A 27,540-nucleotide genomic window follows, 5' to 3' on the forward strand; every position below is an offset into this window, starting at 1 on the left:
ATCAAATATTTTATTTTTCTTGGTGGGTGGTGTATGCACATTTAATATTTTTCCAATGTCCTTATATGAAGGAGAGGTTTGTTGTTTGTTGGCATGTGCCTCTATTATTAAATTTATATTAAAAAAAAAGAGACAATTGAAGTGTCTTCTTGAATTTGCTTCCTTTTTTTATTTTTAAAATAAAAAATAAGAATAATATTTATTGTATAAGATATAAAAAAATTTAAAAACTTATATTAAAAATATAATGATATAAAAGTATTTTAAAAAAGTGAGACATAAAAAAACTTTTACTTGAAAAAATATAAGCTAAGTATATACTTTTATATAAAATTTATCGTTACTTTTTAATTTTAAAAACAAAAATTAATGTATGTGTCTCTTATTTAAAATAACTTAATAACTTAAAGTGACTTAATAATTTAATTTAAGTTATTAAGTAAATTAAATATATTTGATAAAATAACATAATATTATGAGTTAAAGTCAAAAATAATTTTAAATAATAAATAAAAATAATTAATTTATCTTTAAATTCATATTTTTATTTTATATTTTTATTCTTATTTATCATAATTATAATTTATGAGGATAAATACTTTGATTTGAAAATTTAAAATAAATTTTAAGTTAATTATATTAAATAACCATAATATTTAAAGTAAAAATTAAGTAACAAGCTATAAGTCTATAAATCAATAACTTAAGTATAATTTAACTTAAAATCAATTTAAGTTATTAAATAATAAATATTAAATTAAATTTAAAAAATAAAAATAAAATAATAACCTAGATAAATTTGGAATTTCCCTTCCATATGTTTCCTATAATTGAAACAAAGAGGACATATTTTTTTTTAATATGGTAGTTTTAATATATAAAAAGAAACAAAATATTATAATTTCTAAAAATAACTATTTTTAGTTTAAGAAAATCGGTCCACTTATAAGAAAATTTTTTCATGTCTTTCGAATACCAAATTCAAAATTTGACATATATCCAAAATTTCCGCAAAGTTACCAAAAAGGACAAAATCAATTCTTCAACATAATATATAAAGTAGATAAAATTAAATAAATAAATCAATAAATAAACAAACAAACAAACAAAACTCTATTGTTTTTTTTTCTTTCACACACTCCACATTTAACTTGACAATGTGAAAATGAGGGTAAAATTGAAATTTTGTATTTTGATTTAAAAAATAATTAAAAAATGGTGGGTGTGAAAAGGGAATAGTGGGTTGAAATAGAATTTTTTTTTAAATAAATAAATAAATAAATAAATTAGTCAAATAAATTGTAAATAAATAATAAAAAATGTTATTAAATAGTATTATTATGATTTATTTATTTATAGGAAAAACGCGAGATGCAAGGTCATAGGCCCGGCAATTATAGTTGGAAGCTTGTAATGATCCACATCACCCCATCGCGCTGCCCAAGCTCTCTGGTACGTTTCTCTCCATCTCCAAAATTAGGGTTTTTTTTTTTTTTTTTTCTTTTTTCCTGTATTCTCCCAAAATTTCCTTCATTCTCTCATAATAGAAAATCCTTTATTCTCTATTTTCTTGGGGTCTCTGGCTTTCAGCTTTCTGGGATGGGTCTTGGTTTTGTGGGGTGTATTTCCTTTTTGGTTGCTGAGAAAACGTGGGAAATTGAGGGAATTGGGTTTTGGAATGTTGGGTTTCGGTGCTGGGGGGCCGCGGAGGAACTGAATTGAGCACTGTTGGCTTGGGAGGAAGGAGCTGTTAGGGCAAGGTGAGGTAGAACGGCATAGTATATGGGGTTGGGAGATGTTTTGTTTATGTTGTTTTTATTGGTTCGTGCTGGAGCGGAACGGAGAGCAAAAGAATTTGATCAACATTGGGTGATGCTTGGTTTTAAATCATTCTGTCTGGTGGTTTTTATGAAAGTGGGAAATTTTTAGAATTGAGAGATGCTTGATTTCTATTGTGCTGTTTTCTGGGTTTTTAATTTGAGATGGTTGGAATTTTTCACTGGTTTGTTTATTAAATTATGTAGACTATAATTTTATTGTCTAATTTGTTTATGATTGATGCAGTGGACTTTTTTGGGGAGAAATTTAGAGATTTATTTATTTATTATTATTATTTTTTTGTTGTTGTTGAGTATGTGAATTACTTTAATGGTGATGTGGTTGTCCCTCTCTTTGTTTTGCCTTTTTCTTTCATCAGGTATATTGTGACTGATAAATGATTGGGGATTGAGAATTTGAAGTTCAAATTTTGGAAGGGTAAGGGTACACGTCCAAACTTTGGATTGGTTAAGATGAAAAAGAGGTGTTAGTGTGTGTCAAAGAACCAGCAATTGTGGAAAGACAAGATTTATCGGGAGTTACAGAAATGTATCGGCCGGTGGCTACAGCCCCGACTCAGGGTGGAATAGCCACCGAAAGTGCAGACTATGTGGTTGAACTCAATCAAGTTCCACGGTGGAGTGATGCGGAGCATAAATCTTCTTTGGAATATGACAATGAAGATTCTTCTTTTCCAACTTCATACTTTCCAGATCCTCTAACCTCAACATCTGAGGCAGAGAGTGGTGGCAATGGGATGATGTCCAGGTTTCCTGTTAATCATGAAATTAACTCAAAGATATATCTATGGAGGGGAAATCCATGGAATCTTGAGGTAGATGCGGTTGTTAACTCCACAAATGAGGTGAGTAGTATAACCTTGCAGAGAAAGGTGTATTTTTTGTTAATGATGACTATAATGGGGTAAAAATACTTGAAGATTTCCATTTTTGGAAATAAACAATTTTGCAGTTGTTATTTTTGTGTATATGTGAATCGTGTGCATTTACCTTTTTACTTTTTTTGCATCTCTATGTGGAAAATGGAATGATTCAAATTAGTTGTTGGTGCACTTGAACTTGTCTGGGCATGCCTTAGAAAGGTTAATTTTGAAGGAGGCTTAATATGTTTTGATCTTGGATATAAAATAGAAACATGATGCGACAGTTTTAGGTTTGATCTTCTAGGCTAAATCCCAAATTTCTAACCCTTTTTGAACTTCCCTGTAGGTGCAATAAATCATCCTACCTTGGTTTCATTAGTCTTTTTAGCTGGTTTTCACTCGAAGCATGTGAACTTTCAATTTGACTCATTTCCCTGTGGAAAACATGATAGGTTTCTCTTGGGAAATGAAAAAATTCATAGTTGAAAAGTGGAATTGGTCTCCAAAATCCTTTATTTAAGTGCTATTTGGTCTCATCAAATCTGAGATGGAAGTGGTGTTTGTAGTTCCAATGCTGGTTGGAGTAAGAAAAAAATGTTCTTAGATGATTGCTTATCTGTGGTGCATTTATCACCAATCTCTGCATTCTGGCAGGAAACTTCCCATTCAAATTAGTTTGTCAATTCCATGCAACTTAACATGCTCAACCAACAAAGAATTTATGCATCTGTGAAATCTGATTAGAGATATATTTATCTCAGTTCATGATGGGGTGTTTCCATTTTCTTCTTTCCAAATGTGCCATTAAGCTTCCTTACCTTAATGAACACCAATAAGCATGCGTGGATTAGCACTAACTGATGAAGGAGACTGGTCTTTAGTTTCATTCTGACAATCATTTATCATTTTGGTGGTTAACAGAACTTGGATGAAGCACACAGCAGCCCTGGTCTGCATGCTGCAGCTGGGCCTGGTCTAGCAGAAGAGTGTGCAACATTGGTAAGGGATGTGTGTGAAATTGTTATTTGTCCTTTCAATTTGTGGATTGTGTTGCTCATGTAGGGATGCAATAAATAGGTGCCCCTTGTATACCTTACGTATACTTTGGTGTACTTTTTTCTTTTATTAATTTACATATACCTATCTTTACCTATCACCAAAAAAAAAAAAAAAATTGTATGGATGCAATAAAACTTGGGGGCCATTCATAATCTGGCAAATCATCATCCTTATATAGTTTTACCATCTGTGAGAACATGACCATTATTTATGTGAGAATAAAATATCCAAATATATTGTTTAAGCCATAACATTTCCTGAATTTATATTTTAAATATTGAAAAGGGAAAAGGAGAACACTTATTTAAGATAAATTCCTAACATTTTCAAACTATCTTACGAAATTACTATTTTGATATGAACCAAGTTCTGTTTACTACTATTCTGAAAGGTATCTGACATGGCAACTTGTTTGAAATAAGAGATCTTAGAAGCTGAAATTATTAATATGCTTTCCTTTTTCACAGGGTGGATGCCGTACAGGGATGGCTAAAGTAACTAATGCGTACGACCTTCCTGCTAGGTAGGTATATCAGTTCTTGTTCATCTTTCGCTGCTTTATTATTTCCAATTATGGTTTTATATATGTTGTTACTGAAGACGAGAAGAAATGCATTAATGTATTATACTAGAAACTCATTTTGTACTGTAATGTTGTCACCTAAGGTGTTAGCGAAACCAAAGATATTAATGTTTCCATGCTGGATGTTTCATCATCTTAGTGAGAATAGCAGTCATATTGGTAGTTGTAGCAGTTTCATGTTGTTCACAAACAACTGAGGTACTTGTTTAGTTGTAAGCCAATTTTTTGGTTGGACAACTGGCGTTGGTTATCAGTCCATTCTGATGAAAACTGCTTAGTTTTGCATACCATATCAAGCAATTCTGTGTTTATGTTGCATAAGGGGTGTTTCATGTCTAGAATCCATCGTGCTTCACAGGTTGCAGAACATGGTTTAACATCCTTGATTTTCTAGTCTTTTAAATCTTTAATTGCTACTGTGCTGCACTTTGTTTCTCAGTATCCATATCAACAAACAGCATACATACTCCATTTGTTTAATTTTAGGGCATGTGTTTATTACTTAAAGCTGATTGATTCTTGTTTCTTGCTATCTTATGGTAGGAGGGTTATTCATACTGTGGGTCCCAAGTATGCAGTAAAATATCATACTGCTGCAGAGAATGCTTTGAGTCACTGCTATCGGTCTTGCCTTGAACTTCTTATAGAAAATGGCCTTCAGAGGTTGGTTGCTATCAGATGTTACATTCATTTCTTTCTTGTATAGATTGTTCATCACTTGTTACCTTTTTTTTTTTCTTAATGAACGGGAATTTAGTTTAATTGACATTTTTGGATGCAGCATTGCTATGGGCTGCATATATACAGAGGCTAAAAATTATCCTCGGGAACCAGCTGCACATGTGGCTATAAGTGAGATACTTCTCTACGTATTGTTGCACTTATTTACTAGATCTTGGCGATGCTTTCTGTGAACCGCCAAAGGACTGTTTTAAAGGGCACACAGTATTGGCATGCATATATTTCTGTACCTATTTGTATGTGGTGGAATGCACAAATAATCTATGCATGTGTGTATTTATTTATATCGATGTTTCTTTGTGCATGATATATGTAGGTTGGATATGTAGATGAGTATGTTTTGGAAGTTGAGTGTTCTTTATTTTATTCTCGGATGTTCAATTCATCGTTTATTTGTTTTTTGTTCAGGGACAGTGAGGCGGTTTCTTGAGAAGCAGAAGGATAAAATTACTGCTGTTGTCTTCTGTACTACCACAGCAAATGATACTGAGATATATAAAAGGTATGTCTGTATTCTTGTTTGTGCCATTCTGTTGCTGATCTTTATGCCACTTTTTGAATTAGTTGCTAGGCACCTTGTTTCGCCTATGGCATTGTGATGCTATTATTTTGTTTCTAATTATGATTTTTTGCCCTTAAGTTTTGTTGGACTTATCCTATTTTGCCTTTTTACAATGCAGATTGCTTCCACTTTATTTTCCTCGGGATAAACATGAAGAGGAGGTGGCAATGTCAAAGCTTCCTGCAGATGTAGGGGATGAGAATGGTGAAACAATCATAGATGAACGTAAAATCAGAATAAAGCCTCTGCCCAAAAAGACTGCTCCTAAACCTCCCAAAGCCCCAGTTGATCTTCCTGTCAGTGATGTTGGATTGATACGGCGGTGAGTGAACTTTGTTACCTGTTAAAAATCTTAACCAAATCTGCATATGTTTCATTCCCCCTTATAGTGGTTGATTGCCTGAGAACATCGGGATTATGTACAAGTAGTAGAATGGGTTTGATTAGAATATTTGTTTGTTCACAGGCTATGAAAAAAATGGAGATGTTTTTCTGTTTATCTTCATCAAGCTCAAGTCTAGTTTGCTAAGATATATATTACTGTTGTTATTTATTTATTATTGGTATAGATAAGGGGCTTTCAAGTTGAAATTGGTAGGTGACCAGTGTTATGCTTAGGATTCAGTTAGAGTGCATTTTGATTGGTTTGCTATATAACCTTGATTTGGGTGATCCTAAATTTTTCCAAAGGAAATTCTGTCCAGCATTGTTTATTATTCCATAACTCATGGATTGCCCTCCAATGCACCAGCTCTGTTTTGTCTGGTGCTGCCAATCTGCATATATGTTATTGCTTTCTTCAAGATTATTACTCATTTTCATATTTTAAGCCTTAGAAGCACTTCACATTAAGTTGTAAAAGCTTCCTAGTTGGTGGGAGTGCAAGCAACTAGGTGATACTTATGTATCAGGTATAGGAATTGGTTTCTATTAAGCATTAAAGTATGAAGTTTATGAGCTGCTCAGATATTTATGAAGCTCAGCGATTGCCATTGGAAAATGATTGTGACACCAATCTAAAGGAGTAGGAGTTGTTGTTGGAAGAGCAATGCGAGTTTATTGTGCTGCCAAAATGGGCAATTATCAGCATTGTACTTCTCTTTCACAAGTCTATGTTGTGACTTTATTGTCTAATCCTACCATGGCATGCCCATGCATTTATTTAGGGTAAAAGTTCCTTTTTCCTGTAGCATATTGATGGTGGACTCCTAATGAGTTGGTGAAATTTTGAGTCGCGGGTTTGTTCCATCTACCTTTAAATTTGTCACAAGATTTTTTTTTTCTTTCTACATGTACTTGGTAAAGAACCATTCCATGTGTTCATCTTCCACATTAATACTAAGGGCATTAACCTATTTCAGCCGTATTGGCCTATGAGAGGGCAGATGTTGATGATTTACTACTTTTTATTTCAAGCACTCTCTTAGTGGTAGGAAGTGGGTAATTAATTCATAAGTAAACAACTTGTAAAGCAATGATTTGTCAAAGAAGTGGAGGAACAAATATTGCTCGATATTACTTCCATTATGGGCCAAGTGAATTCTTGTGCTCTTGTACAGTGCATTACTGCCAATACATAAGAAGGTACCTGAAAGGTTATTTAGAATATATTTTGGGAGCAGAATGCCATATAATTCCATTAGATATGACATAATAGTTTCAAAACTTATGTGTGGAGCCCTTGTTGGAGTGGTAAATTTTGACAACTTTATAAAACAGGTGGTCTGTTGCAAAGAGACAATAGCAGCCAAATTAAGAGTTCAGTTAGTTGTAGGAAGCTTATGCATCCCTTGGTATTTGGTCTTCGAAAGGGAAGTATGAATTGGCTTTTTCATTTACCTTAGTTTTAGTACTGATGAGAAACTGAAAAATGCCTTGTGAAACATCTATTTATTTAAGAAGCCATTTTCTTAAGTTTTATGCCGTTGCATATTTCCATTCAAGTAGCTCTTATTATTGTACAAATTTTGTTTGTTATCCTTACTGTTTTTATCAAGAATACTATTCCAATCACAACAGAATATATATTACTTGCTGCTTTTGCATTTTTATATGACCGATCTTACTTGAGGGTTTTTGTAGCAGGAATTCATCATATTTGGATTCATATCTGGATCCTGCTTTCATGTCCTTAATTAAAGATCCAGATCAGAGGCGTAAAGAGCAATGGGAAAAAACTGCTCAAGCACAGAGTGGATGGAATTGTGCTAAATTGCTTGGATTTGGTGACCTTGGTGGACCTCCATTATCTGCTGCTGAAGAATACTCTCTTCATTCTAGATACCTTAGTAAAGCAAATTCTCTTAATCTTTCTGAAATTGCAGAAATGAAAATTGTGTAAGCATTTTGTTTTTCCTTGTTTGACTGTTTTATTTTTATCTTTTGGTTTACATTTTTATTATAAATTTTAATTGTTTTGTCAAGTTAATTAATAAAGTTTGGCCAGTTTTTACATTTCATGATATATCTGATTTTTAACTTTGCTTAATTTTATTTTGGTGATTGGTATGAAATTGTGCTTTCACAGATGCTGTTACAACTAAAAGTTTAGTTATCAACTCTTATGGTTTTTAAATATCCCTTTTTTTTTTGTACGTCTGCTTTCATTTGCTTGACTCTGTAAGTCCCTTATAAACCTAGCTATGAACTGTATAATTTTATTTTACTAGACATGCCTTTAAGCTTCCCTGTTATTGATTATCACTCACCACTTTTTACAGCTTTATAAGGCAATTACATATCATTACCATTGAAATGTTGATAAGTGGCTATATCATGGAGGTTAACACTAAATATATGAGCAGCTCCCCCACCATAAACATGCATGCACACACAAAAGAAAAAACCCGCCAATGGAACACCCACTTCCTTTTAAAAGAATTTCTGTTCCTGATTTTGCAGTGTCTTAGATTTGTGATGGCCAATGATAAAATTATTGAAAAAAGTTATCTAGGATGTCTTTGCAAAAGTCTTATAAAGTCGAAACACTCAAAAAAGGCAAAGAATATTCACTAATTATTTTGAGTCACGTTTCACTTTTAGGGGGAAAAAATTAACTTTCCCTTCATCTGTTCTGATTGATGGTTGTGGCTACTCATCAATTTCCAGAATCTTATTGAGCTCTTTCATTTGTATTTCAGTTACCGTGGTGGTGTAGACAGTGAGGGCCGTCCCATAATGGTTGTTGTGGGAGCACATTTTCTTCTGCGATGTCTGGATCTTGAGCGGTTTGTGTTCCATGTAGTAAAGGTAAAAAGATTACAATTTGCTTCAGTTTGAGACATTGCTTTTGCAGGCATGCTATTACATTTTTCCTGTTGCAGTTTTAGTTTTTATGCATTCATTAGAAAAACAAGGGCATGGAATCCTTCAAAAGAGCTATAGAAGAGGAAACCAAGAGCAAAGAAAATATACTTGCCATCTTAAAAGCAACCGCACTCTCAGCAAGGGAAAAAATGCCCCTTATTTTCCCTTGCATTTTGATTCATGGGTTACAAATGTTTTCTGCTTCCTGGTGTTGGAAAATTTGTGCTACTCTTTCTGATGCTTGTGTTCTTATACTGCAATGTTTTTCTTGAATTTCTCATTGTTATGGAGCACTGATCATTGGAAGTCTTGATTGTTAAATTTCAGGAGTTTGAGCCTGTGATACAGAAGCCTTATACTATTGTTTACTTCCACTCAGCAGCATCGTTGCAGATGTAAGTATAGTGTGTTTGACTTTAACATACAAATTTTGACTTGAATATTTTGCTTTTATGCGAAGTAATTAGCTGATCAACTACTGAATGTTGTTGTCCATGTGGGTGAGGCTGCCGGAATTTTGTGTCTTGAAATAGTCTATATCTAGGGTACCTTACAGGCTTACACTAGCGAATTTGCTACTTCACTAAATTTGTTATTTTCATTTTTGTGATCTATGTCACATGAGGCAATGCAAGTAGTGGGAGAAGCAATGTTTTTAGTCAAAATTTCTGCTCCCTCTATTAAAAAATGAAAAGGTTTAAATTCATTGATTGCTTTTGTGTCACACTTAATAAGGTTTTTCCTACATAGGCAAACTTCTTTAATAACTTGGAGCCTTTTAACTAACACCTTCTCAACATCAAGGTGCTAATAACCTTCAGATGGCTCTTTCTCTGCACCTGGATTGTGGAAATAACTCAGAATCCTTTTTCCACAGAAGAAACCAGAAGGGAAAAAGAAAAAGAAAAATGTGTCACTTGCATTAACAGAATAGTTTATTGGTTTCTCCACATTTGCTTGGGTCATTTGAGATATTTACTTTAAATAGTTATCTATTAATCATTATGATATTAAATGGACTTCTGGACACTGAGGAACAAATAAACCAACTTCCATGCTTGTGTGCCTGCATATAGACACGTACAAAAGATAGAACTAAAAAAATCTACAATTTTCTATCTAAAACACAAATTGGTTGCTTTTCGAGCTTTAGTATTATTCTCCCCCCTATAGGTTGAAGTGGCATCATATGTCAGGTTTAGGGTCTTAAATTTGTATGTAAAGTTCCTGCAACTAATCCAGATTTGCCCACTTTATAACTACCTGTTTCTGGTGTGAACAGCCAACCGGATTTGGGATGGATGAGGAGATTACAGCAAATACTTGGTCGGAAACACCAGCGTAACCTTCATGTATGCTCTACCAATTTATTCCACCCTGTTTAGAATCACACACACACATGCAATCTTAGATCTGATTTCACCTCTACTGTATAGGCAATTTATGTTCTTCACCCGACATTTGGATTGAAGGCTGCAGTTTTTGCTCTGCAATTGTTTGTAGATAATGTGGTAAGTCCAAAAGTATCCTCCTTGACCAAATGATTATATCCTGACCTCTGTGACTTCTGTTTGAAAGCTTATTGTAAGTGAAATTGTTGGGAAATGGTCTCTAGGTGTGGAAGAAAGTGGTATATGTTGACCGACTCATGCAGCTGTTCAGATACGTTCCACGTGAGCAGTTGACAATCCCCGACTTTGTGTTTCAGTTGAGTTTTCTGTTCTTTTTCAAAATCTGGACTTGTTCTCAATTATCAATAACCAAGTTAGTAACCGTCCCACATCTAATTAAAAGGCATTCCTGATAGAAAAGACACCAAGGCAGTAGGTTGCCTTTATTTTTCCATTGCCCACATGCAGTCCACATGATGATCAAGGAAAATAAGATGTAGGTCATTTGGTTTTGCTGATTTGAGGTTGTGAGAGAGGTCTCAGCTTCAAACCCATTAAAGCTCTGGGGAAAAAATCCCGGGTTCTAATGATTAAATCATATGATTATGCAGGCATGATTTAGAAGTGAATGGAGGGAAGGGCCTCATGGTGGATCCCAGAACAAAATATGTATATCATCGGCCATGAAAGGCAGCAAAAAGGGGATTGAGCAGCTCCACAAGGTTGTGCTTTCTTCATTTCTTCTCGTGTATTGTATTTGGCAGGTGGATTTGGGATTTGTATTTGGTGCCATTTGTGTAGTAATAATAATAATAATATATCTCATTCCCTTTTATTTATTTATTTTTAATTCTTAATTATTATGTATCATTTCTTGGGCAAATGCGTTCATGTATGAAAGATGGAAAAAGTAATAAGTTCACAAAAGGGCAGTTTGTCAAATACCAATGGCCTCCCCTGTGATTTATTTTATTGGGTTATGACTTATGATATTGCCAGGCTCTATCCACAGGGAAGTTCTTCTGAAGGGAAAGAAAGGTGTGGAGTTAGGGTTTTTTCTGAAGATCATTCTGACTCAAGTGTGGTTTTCAAATCTACTGTTTGAGTTTGTGCCATTCAGTTCTTTTTGAGCTCATCAAGTATTTGAAATTTTAAAATTAAAATGAAAAAGTTTTTAAAATATGTTTAATATTTGGATTGTTGTTTAGAATATTTTATAAAAAAAATAATTAAAATTTTTTCAAATTTGTTATAAAAAATAATTATGCAAATTTTGTGAAATATATTTCTCCTAATTGTGAAAAAAAAAAAAAAGTTTTGTAGAAGGTTAAAAATGAAAAAAGCAAGCAAAGTCACTTAAAATACCTTTTTGAATATAAATAATATAAATATAAGATGAATAAATGAAGTTATATTTTATTGGTTAGATTATGGCAATAAATTGCTGTATTTTTATGTTAAATACTAATTTATTTTAATGAACTAATTAATAATAATCTATTAGAAAATAAAACGGTTTTTCAAAAATGAAAATCAGGTAATATTGTCCCGACTCCCTAACGTGGGTTTAAGAGGTTCTTGTTTTTTATTTCTTGTGTTCAAAAAAAAAAAAAGAGACAAAGAAAATCTCACTTCCATATCTGTTTTGTGAGAACGAAATCTCTCTATACCTTCCTCATTTTCCGGCGACTTCCCGGCGGGATCTCCGACAAGATACATGCCATCGATCTTGGCGGTTAGTTAGTGCTCTCTTCTTCTGCGTCTTCTTGTTGTTGATACTCCATTAAGCCCTGTTTGGCTTCTCAGAAAATTTTGGAAAGGAGGAGAGAAATCCAAATTTTGTTTGTAATTAGGTCATCAGAAGATTTCGTTGTTGAGTAGAATTCTTAACTTGAGGAAACGAATTTTGTTTCTTTTCTTCTTCCGATTTCTCGGCAGCCAATCAGAGGGCTGTTCTGTGGTTCTAATTTTTTTGGTTTTCTTTGGGATAAAATTGGTGTATTGTTGAACTGATCTTGCCTGTTCAATACAGGCTGAAAATTCATCAGTTATTAATTCAAATTGAGTTGTTGTTGCACCGAATTTTCGATTCTGAGTGTGAATAATTTTCTAATGGAGCTTGGTAGTGGATCGACCACTAGCAGTCTGTGGCAGAATCTGTGTGAATGATGATATACTGTCAAACAGAGTATACACAATCAAATACCGGAACGATGACGGGGATTTGAAGTAAGAAAACCTAAAATTCTACGAAACTAAGTAATAAATGTGATTTATCAGAGTTCTTGTTCTTGAAAAGTTAAAAGGTGATTTTCATCCATCAGTTACAAGCTAAGTTGTTGGCCAGGTTAGGCTAGGTTATTGCTTACGAAGTACAAATTTGGCTAAGTTTAATGTAAAACTAAGATAAAGATTCACAAGGAGTACAGTTTAGTTCTCTACAGATTCACAAGCCTACTACTTATCTTACCCTGTGCAATGGTTCCTTTATCATAGCCAAATTTTATCTAAGTCGGAGCCCTTTCCACATGCTAATTTTTACATGAATCAACTGCAAGAGTTTTGGCTTGTAACTGGAAGTAAGCAATTATAAAAAATATTTGCACTTGGTAGTTAATGACTAGCTCTCTCTATTCTAAGTTTGGAGTTCAAGGAGTCTTTTGATTTGTTACTGAATCTGACAATTTTAAACCTGCTTGAGATGTGCACTATAATATATTTATGCATGTAATTGTATTCTAGAAGAAGAGTTGGTTATATTGAGAAATATGAAACTCATTTTTTTCTTTTTCTTTTCCAGCATCTGTGTTTGTTCTTATGGTGTTTTCTAGTTAGCACACATATTTTGTCGAATTACCATTTTCCTAAAAGTTTAAACTTGCAGTATTTGGGACCACAATGTATATTGTGGGCTCCAACATCTTCCCTCACCTGTGACTCTATACTAGGGTGGAGAGACACATAGGCACACACAGGTCTATAGATAAATAAACAAGAAACAACCTCCTTTGGACTTAATAAAGTAGGGAAATAAACCTACGGTGAGATCCAAACACATGATCTCCTACCAAACAAGGTTTTGATACCATGTTGAACTACTAATTTTCCTAAAAGCTTAAACTTGTAGGATTTGGACCCACAATATATATCATGCACTCCAACATACTTGCTTATTAATTGATATAGGTCATAATACCATTTAAACCCCAACATAAGCCAAAATTTTGCCCTACAAATGAGTTTGCAAGAAAAAAAAAAACTAATGCAAGGTTGGAATTTATCATATATCTAGCTTCATATTTGGTTAAGGTGGTTTGGATAAACAGTTTTTAAATTTATGAACTGCTGAAGGTGTTCAAATGACTCTGAATGCTGCCAATCTCATTGTGTCAGTGACTTCATTTTCAAAATCTGTATTTATATAATTCACCTTGAAATATCCATGTAAATCACGTTTTTGGCCATCACAAGTTTATTATTAGCCTTTTCGAAATATTTTCAAGCTGCATCTAAGTGATTAAAAATATTACTGATTTTGCACTTTCCTAATTTACTTTTATGTATTCTTTAGTGTTATATATATATATATATATATATATATATATTCATATTTAGAATGTTCCATATAGCTCATTGCTTATATTATACATGCTGGCTAAAATTATTTATTTGCTTGACTGACACTGAGAAGGCAATCGAGCCACTTGCAGATGTAGAGGCAACAATACAGAAAGACAGAAGACAAAGAACAGTGCATTTTTGAAAAAGGGAAGTTTTACTACCTGGTCAAAATGGTACAATGTGTGTCAGTAAGCACTCTGACAACCTCTGGAAATGGTGGGGTTTATGGGTCCACTGCTTTATGGGGGAGACATTTCCAGTTAATGAGAAAAACCCAGATTCGCACAGGGAGTGAAAGAAATTTTCTTTGGCATCACTGTGCACAGAGATTATTCTTTGCCGGTCAACTTGTTATGCAGAGGCAAAGGAATTTGAGGGTTGAAGCTGGATGGCTGTTTAAAGGTGGTGGTGACCAGGGGTTAGATGCAAGCTCAGAGTGTAGTGAGAGTGCTAATGAGGATATTTTGATTTTCTTTTTCCAGCTGGACTTGGCGACTCGAGTACAGGTTTGACATGCTGTTGTAATTTTTTTCCTTTTTTTCCGTTCTTTCCCTTGAAAACAGCTTGCAAAAATAAGCATCAGGTACTTATAAATTAAGGGGTAACAAAGCAATTCCATCAACTCTTGGAATACTCTAATAGTCAAAACAATTAGTCATGGGCAAATGGTAGAACAACATTCAGTCTGACCATTTTGATGGTCTGTCATGTTGATTTTTCAATTTTCTCTTTATATGTGGTGAAGAGATAGCCTAGAGAAAGATCAGTGATCCTTGTATGCTTGTCCTTTTAGCACCTCTAGCATGGGACAGTAGTACCCCTTTAGTTTCTGCATGTACTGAAATGTTTTGAACAATAAATGCTACAGTCAGAGACTCCTTTTCTATTATCATGATTTTTAATTTTGATAAAATGGAGAACGCTTGTGCAAACACTGTAGACTAAAATAAAAAACCCTCATGCGGAGATGTTAGAGCTCCTTTTAACTATTGTTCAGTGCACATAAGCCAATTTTTCATGGCCTACAAACTTAATTAAGAGGGCATTATCTGAGTTGTCAAGCAAAGGGTGACCAATTCAAAGAGCCCAATAAAGAGTAACCAAGTGTCAATGGACTAACATTTCCATGAGGATCTGACTTCCCAAGTCTAAGTATATTATCATCGAATCATATAGACGAGTTTTTTGAATACCTATATATGATTTTTTCAGTATTTATGGTGTTATGCTCACAAATTTTCTTCTTCTTTGGAATCCTGGAATGGCAGTATGCTTTGAATACGGAGCAGTATGAAATAGCGCAACAACTGAGAGATAAGCTGACTGAGGTAAGATTATTGAGCTGTTTTCCTGGTTAATACAATGTGTTGAATGAAAAGGATGCTTTGTTTCTCACAAATTCCTAATCTAAAGCTTGCAAAAAGCATTCTATTGTTCGTCCTTTTGAATTCAGTATTGTATTTATTTGACACAAATGCATACAGTATTATTGAGATTTGCAGAGGATGACTGCAGGTAACTTTTTTTGGTTAACAATGTCTAACAACTGACAGCATTACTTGGCATCTGCTTGTCTGCATTAGCACAAGCATGACTGAACTTCCTTCTAGGTGAAGTTTCAGGTAAATTTGCATCTTCTTACTAAGTATTCTTCTTGAAGGTTGAAGCAGAGGTTGTCAAGCAGCGAGAAGCAAAAAGGGGATCCACATCAAAGAGTGAAGCTCAAGACAAAGCTTTAAGTATGATACGTCTACGGTGAGCCTCACATCATGTTTTCCTTATATCTATTTTGGTTTTCTTCTTATAATTTTCTAAATAGATGGTTGGATAGGGTGGATCTACATAGGGACAAGAGCTCCCCTTGCCTACCCCACATGCACACAACACTAGGAAGTTGAAAAAAATGGCTTTTCCCTATCACCCCCACCAACCCCAAGTACCATTTCTTTCAGATATTGCTTGACTCAAAGTAGTTTTTGTTCCGAACAGACCAAACTCAATTTTTTAGATTGATTAAATTGTGTGTTATATTTGATAACATTTGCTTCTTTTTCTTTCAGGGCAGACCTGCAGAAAGCGATTGAGGCAGAAAACTATGCATTGGCAGCTGAGTTGCGAGATGAAATTAACAAACTAGAGGCAGAGTCTCTGGCTGCATCAGCAAATGCTCTGGTGTATGAAAATACACCATATGCATTTCGTTTGGGCCAGAAAGTGAGGCATAAAGTGTTTGGTATATAATTATCATCTCTCCTTGCCACAGTTTTCTGTTTCATTGCTTTGAATTCAGCATAATATGCGACCTTATACAATATAATATAAGAAATTGTCTTTATAAGGGTCAAAAGTCAAAGGTGTCAATTTTATGATTCCCTATCTTTCAATCCAACTATGTGAAGGAATGTCCAATGTGCAGAAACCTTGTAAATCAAATATACAATCCATACCTCTCCTCTAGTTCCAATGAGTAAAAGTTCTGTTTCTTCCAGTTTAAGAGATTTAAATGCCCATATATGATAAGCCATAACAACTTGCATTTGTTTCTGCTGTCCTGTATTTTGTTCTGATCCAAAATGATACACACAATTCAAAATTAGAAATTCAACCCTCTACTGAAATGGCTATTTTCTTTGGTAGTTGGTGGTTCACATTAAAAAGTCGAGATCTCTCAAATTTTTGGTGAATTGAAGAATAGCTTTTTTTACTGATAGCAAAAGAAAATTTGGTCTACAAGTGGTCCTTTGCTATTTCTTTTGATATTTTCTTGGTCTTTATCATACTTAAAATATTTATTATTTTTGAACTCTTAAATACTGGATATTACTTTCTCTTATCTGTTTTCGAATCTTACAACTTGGTTTGATCTTAAAATCCTATTCTGAACTTCTCTTATCCTTCTGTGTAAGGGGTAAAGGCACTAAGCATTGGTAAGGTTTTACATTGGAAGGATTCTTAATTTAGCTTTATCACGTAAAATTGCACCGAGATTTCACTGATAAGGTTTTTGGGTGTGCAATGTGTTTATATTGCCAAATCTTGTGAGAGTAGTTGTTTGCTTACTAGAGAACTCTAGGTGAATGCCTCATGCCTTTGTTATTGATATCGTTATAAGTTTTGACATCATGAACCAATCACCTTCTTTCTGGTAATTGTTTTTGCTTTCCTTTTCTCTTGTCATTGTTTTTAAAATTAGAGGAATGGCTATATGAAAATAGTAGAATTTTTTTTTTGACATCCTATTTGTGGGTTTTCTTGCATCTTCAGTCCAAAAAAAGATAAGGTCTTGTTTGGTAACTATTTTTTAAAACAGTTATAAAAAATAGTTTTTAATAACAATTTTTGAAAACCGTTCTTTGATGTTTTTTAGAACAAAAGTCCGTTTGGGAACCTAAAATGTTTTTAACCTATTTTTAATAAATATGTTTTAAAAATAATTTTTATGCCCACAACTTTATTTTTAATCATTATACATGTTTTTACAATTATATTATAAAACAGCTTTCAAAAAACAAGTGAAAACAACTAAAAAATGTTATTTAAAAATACTCTGTTTTCTGTTTTTTGATAATAGAAAACAGAAAACAATTTATTGTTGTCAAACGTATTTTCCAATTTTTTTGTTCTAGAAAACAGAAAACTGTTCTTGAAAACAGTTCCTAAACAGACCCTAAATTTTTAGACTTTTGTAGCCTGCCATTTATTCCACTGGAGATATATGTTGTATGACTAAAAACAGTTGTGTTAGTATTTTCAAGTACCCCTTCTGCCTTTAGAAGTTAGAACTGTAAAACTTGTTGCAATTCATTTGGAAAATGTGTATATAATTCATGAAGCATCAAAATGATCATTGAGAAATAGAGCTGTCTTTTTTTTTTTTTTTTTTTATGGGCATATATGCTAGGTATAATGATTTTCTTAAACCCGATATTCCGTAAGTACTTTTGTTTCCTTTGATGTATCAAATTTAGTTTCTTTGGTGGAGCTCCATTTTCAGAATGAAGCTTTGGAAGACTAGCTTGTACTTTTAAGAGAATAGAAAACCATTGAATTATTTTCCTTCATGTTCTTATTCATTGTGTAGATTAACCCATGATTTCTCTCAACTTCCACAGTTTCTTTACATAAAGTATCCATTGTGTTAGCCTAGTTGCATTTCCCTTGTTTGCATTACCCTTTTCATGAAACAAATATTTGCATCATTGGATTGAAACAATTCTTCAAAATGTAAAGAAAGCTAAGCAACTGTGTGGATTTCATGTAATACACCAGATAAGGGTCTTTTTGTTTCTTTTTTCTTGTTTCCTATTTGTTTAACTTAATGAAAAATTATATAATTTCAGGCTATTCTGCTGTGATTTGTGGAATGGATCCAGTGTGCTGTGAATCAAGTTCATGGAGGGAAAGCGCACATGTTGATAAGTTGACTCGGGGTTCTAATCAGCCATTTTATCAGGTCCCTTATGCATTCTTCTAAATCTTAAAATTAAATGTATTACCTTTAGTAGTCTGAATCAAATTATTTAGTCACAAATAATTTTCTTTAAATTCTGATTATGATATTATAATAGGTTTACATTGTTCTGATGCATGGCCCTAGACAAGATTAAAGGGACATAGGATAAGAAACACGCCTTTGATAAGCGAGGCCAGTAGTATGGCTTGCAAGTATGTGATTCTATTCACTATAGTTGACATCTTATTTTGCAAACTGCACATGGCCTAAAGGTTGCATGCCACCTGTCCCTTTTTGGGACATAGGCATCAGTCACCTAATGAAAGGGCCAGGCATGTCTTTGCCTTTTTCACAGGGGTAGGTGATGGAGCAGATAATGCAAAATGATCTATTTTTGCTCAATTAATTTTTTTTAAATTATTATAATAATCAGATTAGGATGTTGAGACCTTTGTGGGCATGAAGGGGGTTTTACTCGAGTCTTTTCATCTCATGCAAACATTCTTATTTTACTGGAACTGGGTTGGATTCACGTTTTATCCAAGTGCCTTCCCCTTCTCTCCTCTCTTCCTATAGATGAATTATTTGGAAATTGACTATGGCACTTGGGAAAGCCCAAAACATCTGCAACTAAGCTTTGTTCTTGTTTCCAGGTATTGGTTGATGTACATGTAGACCCCAATCTATTAGTGGCATATGGTAATTCACAGCATTTCTTTTTTCCTCATCAGCTTTATTTTCTTTGCTTCTTTGATTGCCTTAATTCTGCATTCTCTGCTTCATTATCAACTTTGCTGCTTTTAGTATTATCACATGATTTGAAGTCTTTACCAATTTTGACTCTTCACATCACATCTACTTGGTTTTTTTCCCCTCTCCAATGAACCCTGAAAATTTGTTCTGACTGCAGTTCCAGAGGAGAATTTGCTGGTCCCTGATGGACCAAGACCAAACAAGGTTAGTAAAATTCTCTCCAAAAACACAGGTTCTGCATTCATTTACTTTGCTTCTAACACCAAGTATGGCACTCGATCATGTGCAGGGCAGGTTTGATCACCCCTATCTTTCTTTTTTATTTTACGGCATGGATGCAGCTGGAGATTTCATTCCAATCAAGCAGCTCCGGGAGAAGTACAATAGGCCCCGGCATGAAGTGCCTGGTGATCCACCAGGCGAGGGTGGAGAAGATGCTTAAAGCAGCACACTGATTATCTGTTCCCATGAACTTCGAAGAGCTAGCAAATCAAAAGAGGAAAGATTTGACTCCAGAAGTTACCTGGGTCCTACATCTGAATAGCACAGCCGTTTTGTCTTGTATATGATCCTGATTCGTGTGTATAAAGTGTTTTTAGGATGATTTGGGACGGTACTCTTACCGTTGACTTGAATGAATTACTAATCTTGTATTTTTGCTTTAGGAGCGAAGTTTCTGACACTCACTCACTACTCACTAGATCATTTGATACATGTAGATGCATTTTAAGGTAGCAATGTGGGTGATTTGTGAATTAACAATCGGTGTGGGTCATTATCATAGTAATTAAAAAACTTACGACACTGGGTATAATGATAGGAATTAAGCATAAAAGATAGAAAATGATAAAATGTTTGAAAAGTTATATTTTTATTGTCAAATCTCGTATTAGGAATCAAGTAAATTTATTAATCTTCATTTGAATGAATAAAAATTTTTAGGTTTTTTTTTTTTTAATTTCTTTTTCAATGGGTAAGGATTTATGATTAACGTGAAAGGTTGAAATTTTAAAGTTGATGGGATATGATTAGTTAAGATTTGGATTTAAAAATCAAATCTAAAAATTTTAAAAATTTACTTTTATGGATTTTAGTCATGAATCTATAAATCAAAATCAGTTAAACTTTTTAAAAACTCTAATATATTTATATATAATTTATTTATTATTATATAAAAAGATTTATGATTCGAAATTTGATACTATATATATAAATAATAAATGTCATTACTTTTCAGAGTTAATTTGTAATTTCCACATCATCCAGGCAGAAATCGTTGACACTAGACTCATTTGAGACGTGTAGACGCATTTTACAGGACTTGGCTAACAAGGCTCCAACTTTTGAATTGAGACGGACTTCCCACTCACTTTCTTTCTATATGGGCTATGTGCAGCTTCTGCAGAATATGCATGTTTCTTTACCTTGAATTCATCAAGATCGCTCACAAGTCACAAGTAAGAAAACGCATGATTTTTCACTGGTTTTGACCTTGAAGAGCTATGATACTTTACATGCCCTTGTTCAGACGATGCGCCACCTCAACAACACTCACCCAACTCCATGCCCATCTCTTCATCACCGGCCTCCATAGACACCCACCTGCATCCACCAAACTCATTGAGTCCTATGCCCAAATTGGCATTTTTGAATCTTCCAAACGTGTCTTTGATACCTTCCCTAAACCCGATTCCTTCATGTGGGGTGTTCTGATCAAGTGCTATGTGTGGGGTGGATTCTTTGAAGAAGCCGTTTCACTTTACCATGAAATGGTGTACCAGGACCAGACCCAGATCAGTAACTTTGTGTTTCCATCAGTTTTGAAGGCGTGTTCCGGTTTTGGTGATCTGAGTGTTGGTGGGAAGGTTCATGGGAGAGTAATCAAATGTGGGTTTGAGTCTGATGCTGTTGTTGAGACCTCGTTGCTTTGTATGTATGGAGAAATGAGCTGTTTAGATGATGCTTGTAAGGCATTCGATACAATGCCAATAAGAGATGTGGTGGCATGGAGTTCCATTGTTCTGAACTTTGTTCAGAATGGACAAGCAAGTGAAGGGTTGGATATGTTTTCTCAGATGATCTCAGAAGCTGTTGAACCTGATTCCGTGACTATGCTTAGTGTAACTGAGGCCTGTTCTGAGTTGGGTTCTCTAAGACTAGGGAGGTCTGTTCATGGCTATGTTGTGAGGAGGGAGATTGAGAGTAATGCTTCACTGAACAATTCTCTTATTGTAATGTATGGTAAATTGGGTGACTTGTATAGTGCAGAAAGGCTCTTTGAGAATGTTCCTTGTCGGATGACCGCTCCATGGACACCAATGATTTCCTGCTACAATCAAAGTGGATGTTTCCAAGAAGCCCTGAACGTTTTTGCTAAGATGCAGGAGTTTAAAATGGAACCCAATCAAGTAACCATGGTGGGTGTTCTGTGTGCTTGTGCTAGGTTGGGCAGGGTGAAGGAAGGGAGGTCAGTTCATGGCTTTGTCATCAGAAGAGCTATGGACCCAGAGTTAGATTTTCTGGGGCCAGCATTAATGGAGTTGTATGCTGATACTGGAAACTTAAGAGATTGCCATAAGGTTTTTGAAACTATTAAAGAGAAAACTATCCTCTCATGGAACACACTCATATCGATTTTCACCCGGAATGGGCAACCAGAGGAGGCCTTACTTCTCTTTGTGCAAATGCAGACACAGGGACTAATGCCAGACTCATATAGCCTGGCAAGTTCTCTCTCAGCCTGTGGAACTATCAGTTTTTCACAGCTTGGAGCTCAGATCCATGGTTATATCATCAAAACAGGCAACTTCAATGACTTTGTCCAGAATGCCCTGATTGATATGTACGCCAAGTGTGGGTTTGTGCATTCAGCAAACAAGATGTTTGAGAAGATCAAGGAGAAGAGTCTGGTAACATGGAATTCTATGATTTGCGGTTTCTCTCAGAACGGTTATTCAGTAGAAGCAATCACTCTCTTTGATCAAATGTACATGAACTGTGTCAAGATGGATAAACTAACCTTCTTGAGTGTAATTCAAGCTTGTTCCCATCTGGGTTACTTAGAAAAGGGAAAATGGGTTCACCACAAGCTCATCATGTATGGTTTAAGGAAGGACTCTTACCTTGATACTGCACTGACTGACATGTATTCCAAGTGTGGAGAGCTTCAGATGGCCCATGGAGTTTTCGACCGCATGTCAGAACGGAGCATAGTTTCATGGAGTGTTATGATAGCTGGTTATGGGATGCACGGTCAGATCAATGCCACCATCTCACTCTTCAATCAAATGTTGGGGTCAGGAATAAAGCCAAATGATATTACTTTCATGCATATCCTATCAGCTTGTAGTCATGCAGGAGCAGTAGAAGAAGGGAAGCTATATTTTAACTCCATGAGTGAGTTTGGCGTTGAGCCCAAACACGATCATTTTGCTTGCATGGTTGACCTTCTGAGCCGAGCTGGTGATCTGAATGGAGCATATCAAATCATTACTTCATTGCCATTCCCTGCAAATTCCAGCATCTGGGGCGCTTTGCTTAATGGGTGTCGAATCCACAAGAGGATTGACATCATCAAAAGCATTGAAAAAAATCTGTTAGATGTAGATACAGCCGATACTGGATATTATACATTACTATCTAATATATATGCAGAGGAAGGAACCTGGGATAAATTTGGGAAGGTGAGATCCATGATGAAGAGTAAGGGTCTAAGGAAAGTCCCTGGCTACAGCACAATAGAGATTGACAAGAAAATTTATAGGTTTGGACCAGGCGATACATCTCATTCACAAACAAAGGACATATACAGATTCTTGGAAAATTTTCGGAGTTTGGTTCATGCTCAAGTTTATGATTCAGAACCTGATAATTCTATTGTTGGCACTAGTAAATTCAACAAAGAAAATAATGTTGTGAGTCACAGTGAGAAGTTGGCAATTGCCTTCGGAATAATCAACACCAGGCCAGGAACAACACTACGCATTTCTAAGAACCTTCGTGTTTGTAGAGATTGCCATTCCTTTGCAAAGATTGCGTCTAAAATCACAGGCAGAGAGATCATCATGAGAGATTTGAATCGGTTTCATTGTTTCAGGAATGGGAGTTGCTCTTGTAATGATTATTGGTGATAGGTCATTTTACACCAGCAAAACCACCAGGACAGAAAACCTAGTGGGCTAATCTCATGAACATTGTATTAAAGAAGATATCACTCGTGATCCAAAGGGATTTGGAGTCGGTAACCTTGTATTGAAAGCTTCCCTCTTGCACTGCAATGATACACCATGGTTCTTCATCGTAGTCAGGTTTGAAGATGCATGAGAACTTCAAACCGTTATATTCAGGAAGATGATTCAGTGAGTTTGCTGCCAGGAATCTTCACATCAAAATTTTACTGCAACTCTGCCATTAAAAAATCCAGAGCAATTCAAACCACATTCTCCCAGCTATGCTCAAACCGTTTCAACAGGACCTCAGGACCAGTCCAACACAAGTTCATACATAGCCAGACCCAGAAAAGTATTTGATTGAGTGTTCTCTAAGTACCTCACTGACTCCAGAATTCATGCATGATGAGGAATAGGATGGGGCAAGAGATGTTACTTCCTGTGGAGAAAAATCATTTACCAAGATCCATATCGAATAGGTTAAGAGATACCCTGACTCCTGGACTCCAGAATTCATGCGCGGTGAAGTGCATAACTAAGGATGAGATGCCACTATCAATGGAGAAAAATCATTACTGGTCTCAATATCCACTAGGCTCCACCCAGGTAATTTTGCTAATCCTCTTTGTTTCATCAACTCCATCACCTGATTAGCCTGGCTCCATCTTCCTTCTGATGCATACAAATTTGACATGAGAACATAGTAACAAGCTTTATCAGGGTGCAACTCTAGCATCCTCCTAACTGCCACCTCTCCAAGATCAAACCTCGAGTGGAGTCTGCATCCATGGAGAAAAGCTCCCAACAAACTAACATCCGGTTGAATTGGGATTTTCTCAATGAAATCCAAGGCTTCTTCAAGCCTTCCTGCACGAGCCAAGAGATCAACCATACATGCATAATGCTTCATGGAAGGCACAAAGTTATAGACCTGACACATTGTATTGAAATACCTCCACCCTTCTCCAAGCATCCCTGAATGGCTACAAGCCGATAATATAGTGGTGAAGATTACTTCATTGGGCTCCAACTTTTCCTTCAGCATATCACCAAAAAGTTCAAGGGACCTGCTACAATCCCCTTGAATTCCATAACCGCCAATCATTGCACTCCATGTGATCGTGTTCTTCTCTCCCATCTCATCAAAAATTACTCGAGCAGACTCTGCATCTCCACATTTGGCGTAGAAGTTTAGAAGTGCAGTGCCAACATAGACACTGCCTGATAATAGGCCAGCCTTTATAGCGTATCCATGAAGAGAAGAACCCACTCTGTAAGCACCAACAGAAGCACAGGCTGAGAGGACGCTGACCAGTGTGATTGCATCTGGGTAGACAGAGTCTGATCTCATTTGATCAAAAAGTTCAAGGGCTTCATATGCATACCCATTTTGAGTGTACCCTGAAATGATTGAATTCCAAGCAATTACATCCTTATCAAAAACTGTTTCGAATACATACCGAGCATCTCCAATCATGTGGCATTTTGCATACATGTCCACAAGAGCATTTTCAAAAGTTGCATCTTCCGATCCAAGTTTTATCCCAAGACAATGAACTGATCTACCCATATTCAAAGACCCAGTTTGTGCACATGCAGAAAGCACACTCGAAGTGGTAACAGTATTTGGCAAGAGATCTTTCCATCTTTCATCTGTAAAAAGCTTCAAAGCCTCTCGGGGGTAGCCCCTCTGAGCATACCCAACAATCATGGCTGTCCATGAAACTAGATCAATAGTAGAAAGCTCATCAAATACAGAAAAAGCATCTCTAATGTCCCCACACTTGAAATACAAGTCTAGAAGAGGTGTTACCAAGAAAGAATTGAGATCAAAACCACTCTTAATCACATACCCATGAACCCACTTTCCCTGATGTAAAGCTCCCAACTTGGTACAGGCTGTGACTAAGCTCCCCAAAGTATATTGGTTACCTTCCACCAGCCCCTCCCTCATCCTATTAAACAACACCAACCCTTCTTTCAAGCAATCATTCTGTACATACCCCACAATCATGGAAGTCCAACACACCACATTTCTATCAAGAATTTCATCAAACACTCGACGTGAATCCTCGACCTCTCTACATTTAGCATACATATCCACAAGACCCGTCAACACAAAACTATCAGGACTCCCCACCTTAACAATCTGGCAATGCAGTTTCCTCCCTTCATCAGTCTCACGCAATTCACTGCACGCCTTCAACACAATCGAAAAAACAACATTGTCATACTCGTTGAGGCATTTCCTCAAACGGGTGTTGTAAAACTGAACAATCTCCGAATACGAATCGTTCAAAAAATACCATCTGATCATCACCTTCCACGAATAAAGATCCGGGTTGCGAATTCTATCAAACATTAATCGGGCACACTCAACGTGGCCAAACGAACCATACAAGCTAACCAATTTGGTTTCGCATAAAAGGTCCTCCGACAGGCCGTGGACGACGAGCAAAGCGTGGATTTTCCTGAGAGACGATACGGTTTTGCAGATACCCAGAAGAGAAAAACATGGGTTTGAAGATATGGACTGAATCGAAGCTATAGTACGATCAATTTCAGGAGTCCGTTGAAGGGCAGTTACGGTGAGATTTCTCCATTGGAGGTGTCTGTGTAAGAGGGAGATACGTTTCATTGTTCTTTTCTCTCATTCAAGAATTCATCTGTCGGTTGATTCCCGCCACTTTTCTGGCGTTGGTTATTAGGGTTTAAGGTTAAACAAATATATAATAAATAATTTTAATAATATTTAAATTTTTATAAATATTAAATATTCTTGGTTATAATTTTATATTTGAGAATAATTGAAAGTAAATTTGAAACTAGCACTTGATAAATATATATATATATTTTTTAAAAATTATTTTTTGGTTAAAGCTATTCAAATACTAACCAATTTTACATAAAGATGATATTAACAAAAACTTTATAAGCTAAACTTTTATCATAATCACTCCCAAATCAATTGATTAATTATAGTCATTAAAGAAAGATAAAATTATAATATTTTAATTAATAATGTCACACGATTGTTAGTTGTTAGTTGTTACTATTATTTTTAGAAAATTATTATTTAAATAAAATATTTACAGATTCCCCCAGGGCGTTGGACCACCATTGACCTTAAAAAAGAAATATAGAATTTACTAATTATTATTTATAACAAAATGGGGCGATATTTAGGTGGAAGAAGAAGAAAGAAAGTACATTGTGGGCATAAAATATGAAGAGAGAGAGAAAATTAAGGAGTGAGAAAGGGACAGACAGGGATCAAAGAAAATGACCCATCACCATGTGATGTGGTTTCCACCACTTTCAATTATAATATTAAAAATTAAATAAAATATAGAGAGATTGGAGAGTTGTGATTGGTACTGAGAGTCTGCATGGAGAGTCATGGACAAATCAACTGAAATGGAAAGTGGAAACACAGACAGACTTTGGACGATCCTTTTTATATTCCATCCCCCCACGCGCCTTCCTTCCTCGCGTGCTTCACCACCTTTCCTTTTTCCTTTTTTTTTTTTTTTCTTCCCATTTGAGGAAAATTTTATATCTTAACCTTAACGTGAATGATTAGGTCATCGATAACCACTGACGAGTGGGATGAATGACACATGTATATTTTAGGTCCAATCGTTTTATTTATTTTTTTGTATTTTAATTTCATTTATTTATATTTTTATTTAAAGATTTAGATTTTATAATACATGTTAAATATTTGAGATTGAGAATTTAGTAAATAGTGATTTGATACCCTTTTATTTTTATATGAATAATGTAAATTATTAAATAGAAGTATAAAAAGTAGGATTAAGGTATAATAAATGAAAGTATTGAAACATTTTCAAAATATATGCCCCAATCATGGGAGGGGTGTTAATTGTCATTGCATGTTGTTTTTATTTTATTCTTGATTTTAAATTTTGTTTATCATAAAAAGTATGTTAATTTCTTTTTTTGAAAAATTTAGGATAATCATTATGACTTATCATACGAGACATGACCATATAAGTTTCATCACTACAATATCATAGTATTGCATCATTTTAACACAGAATATCTTTCTCTGAACATATTCTTGTTTATATAAAGCATAGATGCTCACCTATAGGCCTAAGAGGGTTAATTATTTCATTTTTTTTATAAAAAATATATATTTCCACTATAATACTTATGCTCATATGATTTCCTACAT

At 35.0% G+C, this 27,540-nt stretch overlaps 4 protein-coding genes across 15 annotated transcripts; 3 read left to right on the forward strand and 1 right to left on the reverse strand.

Moving 5' to 3' along the window:
* The first annotated feature begins 1,358 nt into the window (after positions 1-1,358).
* LOC100247494 (uncharacterized) lies at positions 1,359-11,186 on the forward strand. Of its 8 annotated transcripts, none has more exons than XM_010651134.3 (15): positions 1,359-1,452; positions 2,198-2,683; positions 3,623-3,700; positions 4,228-4,283; positions 4,887-5,006; positions 5,125-5,195; positions 5,493-5,586; positions 5,765-5,968; positions 7,729-7,983; positions 8,787-8,895; positions 9,280-9,347; positions 10,235-10,304; positions 10,389-10,463; positions 10,568-10,659; positions 10,955-11,186. In XM_010651134.3, exons 2-15 carry the CDS (start codon positions 2,366-2,368, stop codon positions 11,028-11,030), a joined length of 1,686 nt encoding a protein of 561 aa, XP_010649436.1. In that variant the 5' UTR covers positions 1,359-1,452; positions 2,198-2,365; the 3' UTR covers positions 11,031-11,186. The 8 variants fall into 8 exon arrangements, with proteins under 8 accessions (XP_010649436.1, XP_002272103.1, XP_059593387.1 ...); XM_002272067.4 differs by having other exon boundaries at positions 7,732-7,983; XM_010651141.3 differs by lacking the exon at positions 1,359-1,452 and adding an exon at positions 1,490-1,760.
* A 678-nt stretch (positions 11,187-11,864) lies between these two features.
* On the forward strand, positions 11,865-19,834 carry LOC100266199 (clp protease adapter protein ClpF, chloroplastic). Of its 5 annotated transcripts, none has more exons than XM_002274790.5 (9): positions 11,865-12,078; positions 14,054-14,470; positions 15,233-15,292; positions 15,625-15,719; positions 16,025-16,197; positions 18,305-18,417; positions 19,071-19,116; positions 19,328-19,374; positions 19,460-19,834. In XM_002274790.5, the coding sequence occupies exons 2-9, from the start codon at positions 14,135-14,137 to the stop codon at positions 19,610-19,612; spliced, it is 1,023 nt and encodes a 340-aa protein (XP_002274826.1). In that variant the 5' UTR covers positions 11,865-12,078; positions 14,054-14,134; the 3' UTR covers positions 19,613-19,834. The 5 variants fall into 5 exon arrangements, with proteins under 5 accessions (XP_002274826.1, XP_010649432.1, XP_059593401.1 ...); XM_019221588.2 differs by having other exon boundaries at positions 11,928-12,572; positions 14,035-14,470; XM_010651127.3 differs by having other exon boundaries at positions 11,928-12,078; positions 14,035-14,470.
* A 595-nt stretch (positions 19,835-20,429) lies between these two features.
* Positions 20,430-23,472, forward strand: LOC100260996 (putative pentatricopeptide repeat-containing protein At1g69350, mitochondrial). Its single transcript, XM_002274821.4, has one exon. The coding sequence runs from the start codon at positions 20,673-20,675 to the stop codon at positions 23,298-23,300; it is 2,628 nt and encodes an 875-aa protein (XP_002274857.1). The 5' UTR covers positions 20,430-20,672; the 3' UTR covers positions 23,301-23,472.
* LOC100255915 (pentatricopeptide repeat-containing protein At2g03380, mitochondrial-like) lies at positions 23,258-25,977 on the reverse strand. Its single transcript, XM_002274848.4, has one exon. The coding sequence runs from the start codon at positions 25,975-25,977 to the stop codon at positions 23,875-23,877; it is 2,103 nt and encodes a 700-aa protein (XP_002274884.1). The 3' UTR covers positions 23,258-23,874.
* Positions 25,978-27,540: the final 1,563 nt, after the last annotated feature.

Source organism: Vitis vinifera, chromosome 1 (assembly GCF_030704535.1).
Source record: "Vitis vinifera cultivar Pinot Noir 40024 chromosome 1, ASM3070453v1".
Lineage (NCBI taxonomy): Eukaryota > Viridiplantae > Streptophyta > Magnoliopsida > Vitales > Vitaceae > Vitis > Vitis vinifera.

Coding starts and splice junctions, on each gene's coding strand:
- LOC100247494 (XM_059737404.1), top strand. CDS start 2,366: ATGTATCGGCCGGTGGCTACAGCCCCGACTCAGGGTGGAATAGCCACC. Junction 3,701..4,227: donor CAGAAGAGTGTGCAACATTG/GTAAGGGATGTG, acceptor CCTTTTTCACAG/GGTGGATGCCGTACAGGGAT. Junction 5,196..5,492: donor AGCTGCACATGTGGCTATAA/GTGAGATACTTC, acceptor TTTTTTGTTCAG/GGACAGTGAGGCGGTTTCTT.
- LOC100266199 (XM_002274790.5), top strand. CDS start 14,135: ATGGTACAATGTGTGTCAGTAAGCACTCTGACAACCTCTGGAAATGGT. Junction 19,117..19,327: donor CAATCTATTAGTGGCATATG/GTAATTCACAGC, acceptor TTCTGACTGCAG/TTCCAGAGGAGAATTTGCTG. Junction 19,375..19,459: donor ATGGACCAAGACCAAACAAG/GTTAGTAAAATT, acceptor GATCATGTGCAG/GGCAGGTTTGATCACCCCTA.
- LOC100260996 (XM_002274821.4), top strand. CDS start 20,673: ATGATACTTTACATGCCCTTGTTCAGACGATGCGCCACCTCAACAACA.
- LOC100255915 (XM_002274848.4), bottom strand. CDS start 25,977: ATGAAACGTATCTCCCTCTTACACAGACACCTCCAATGGAGAAATCTC.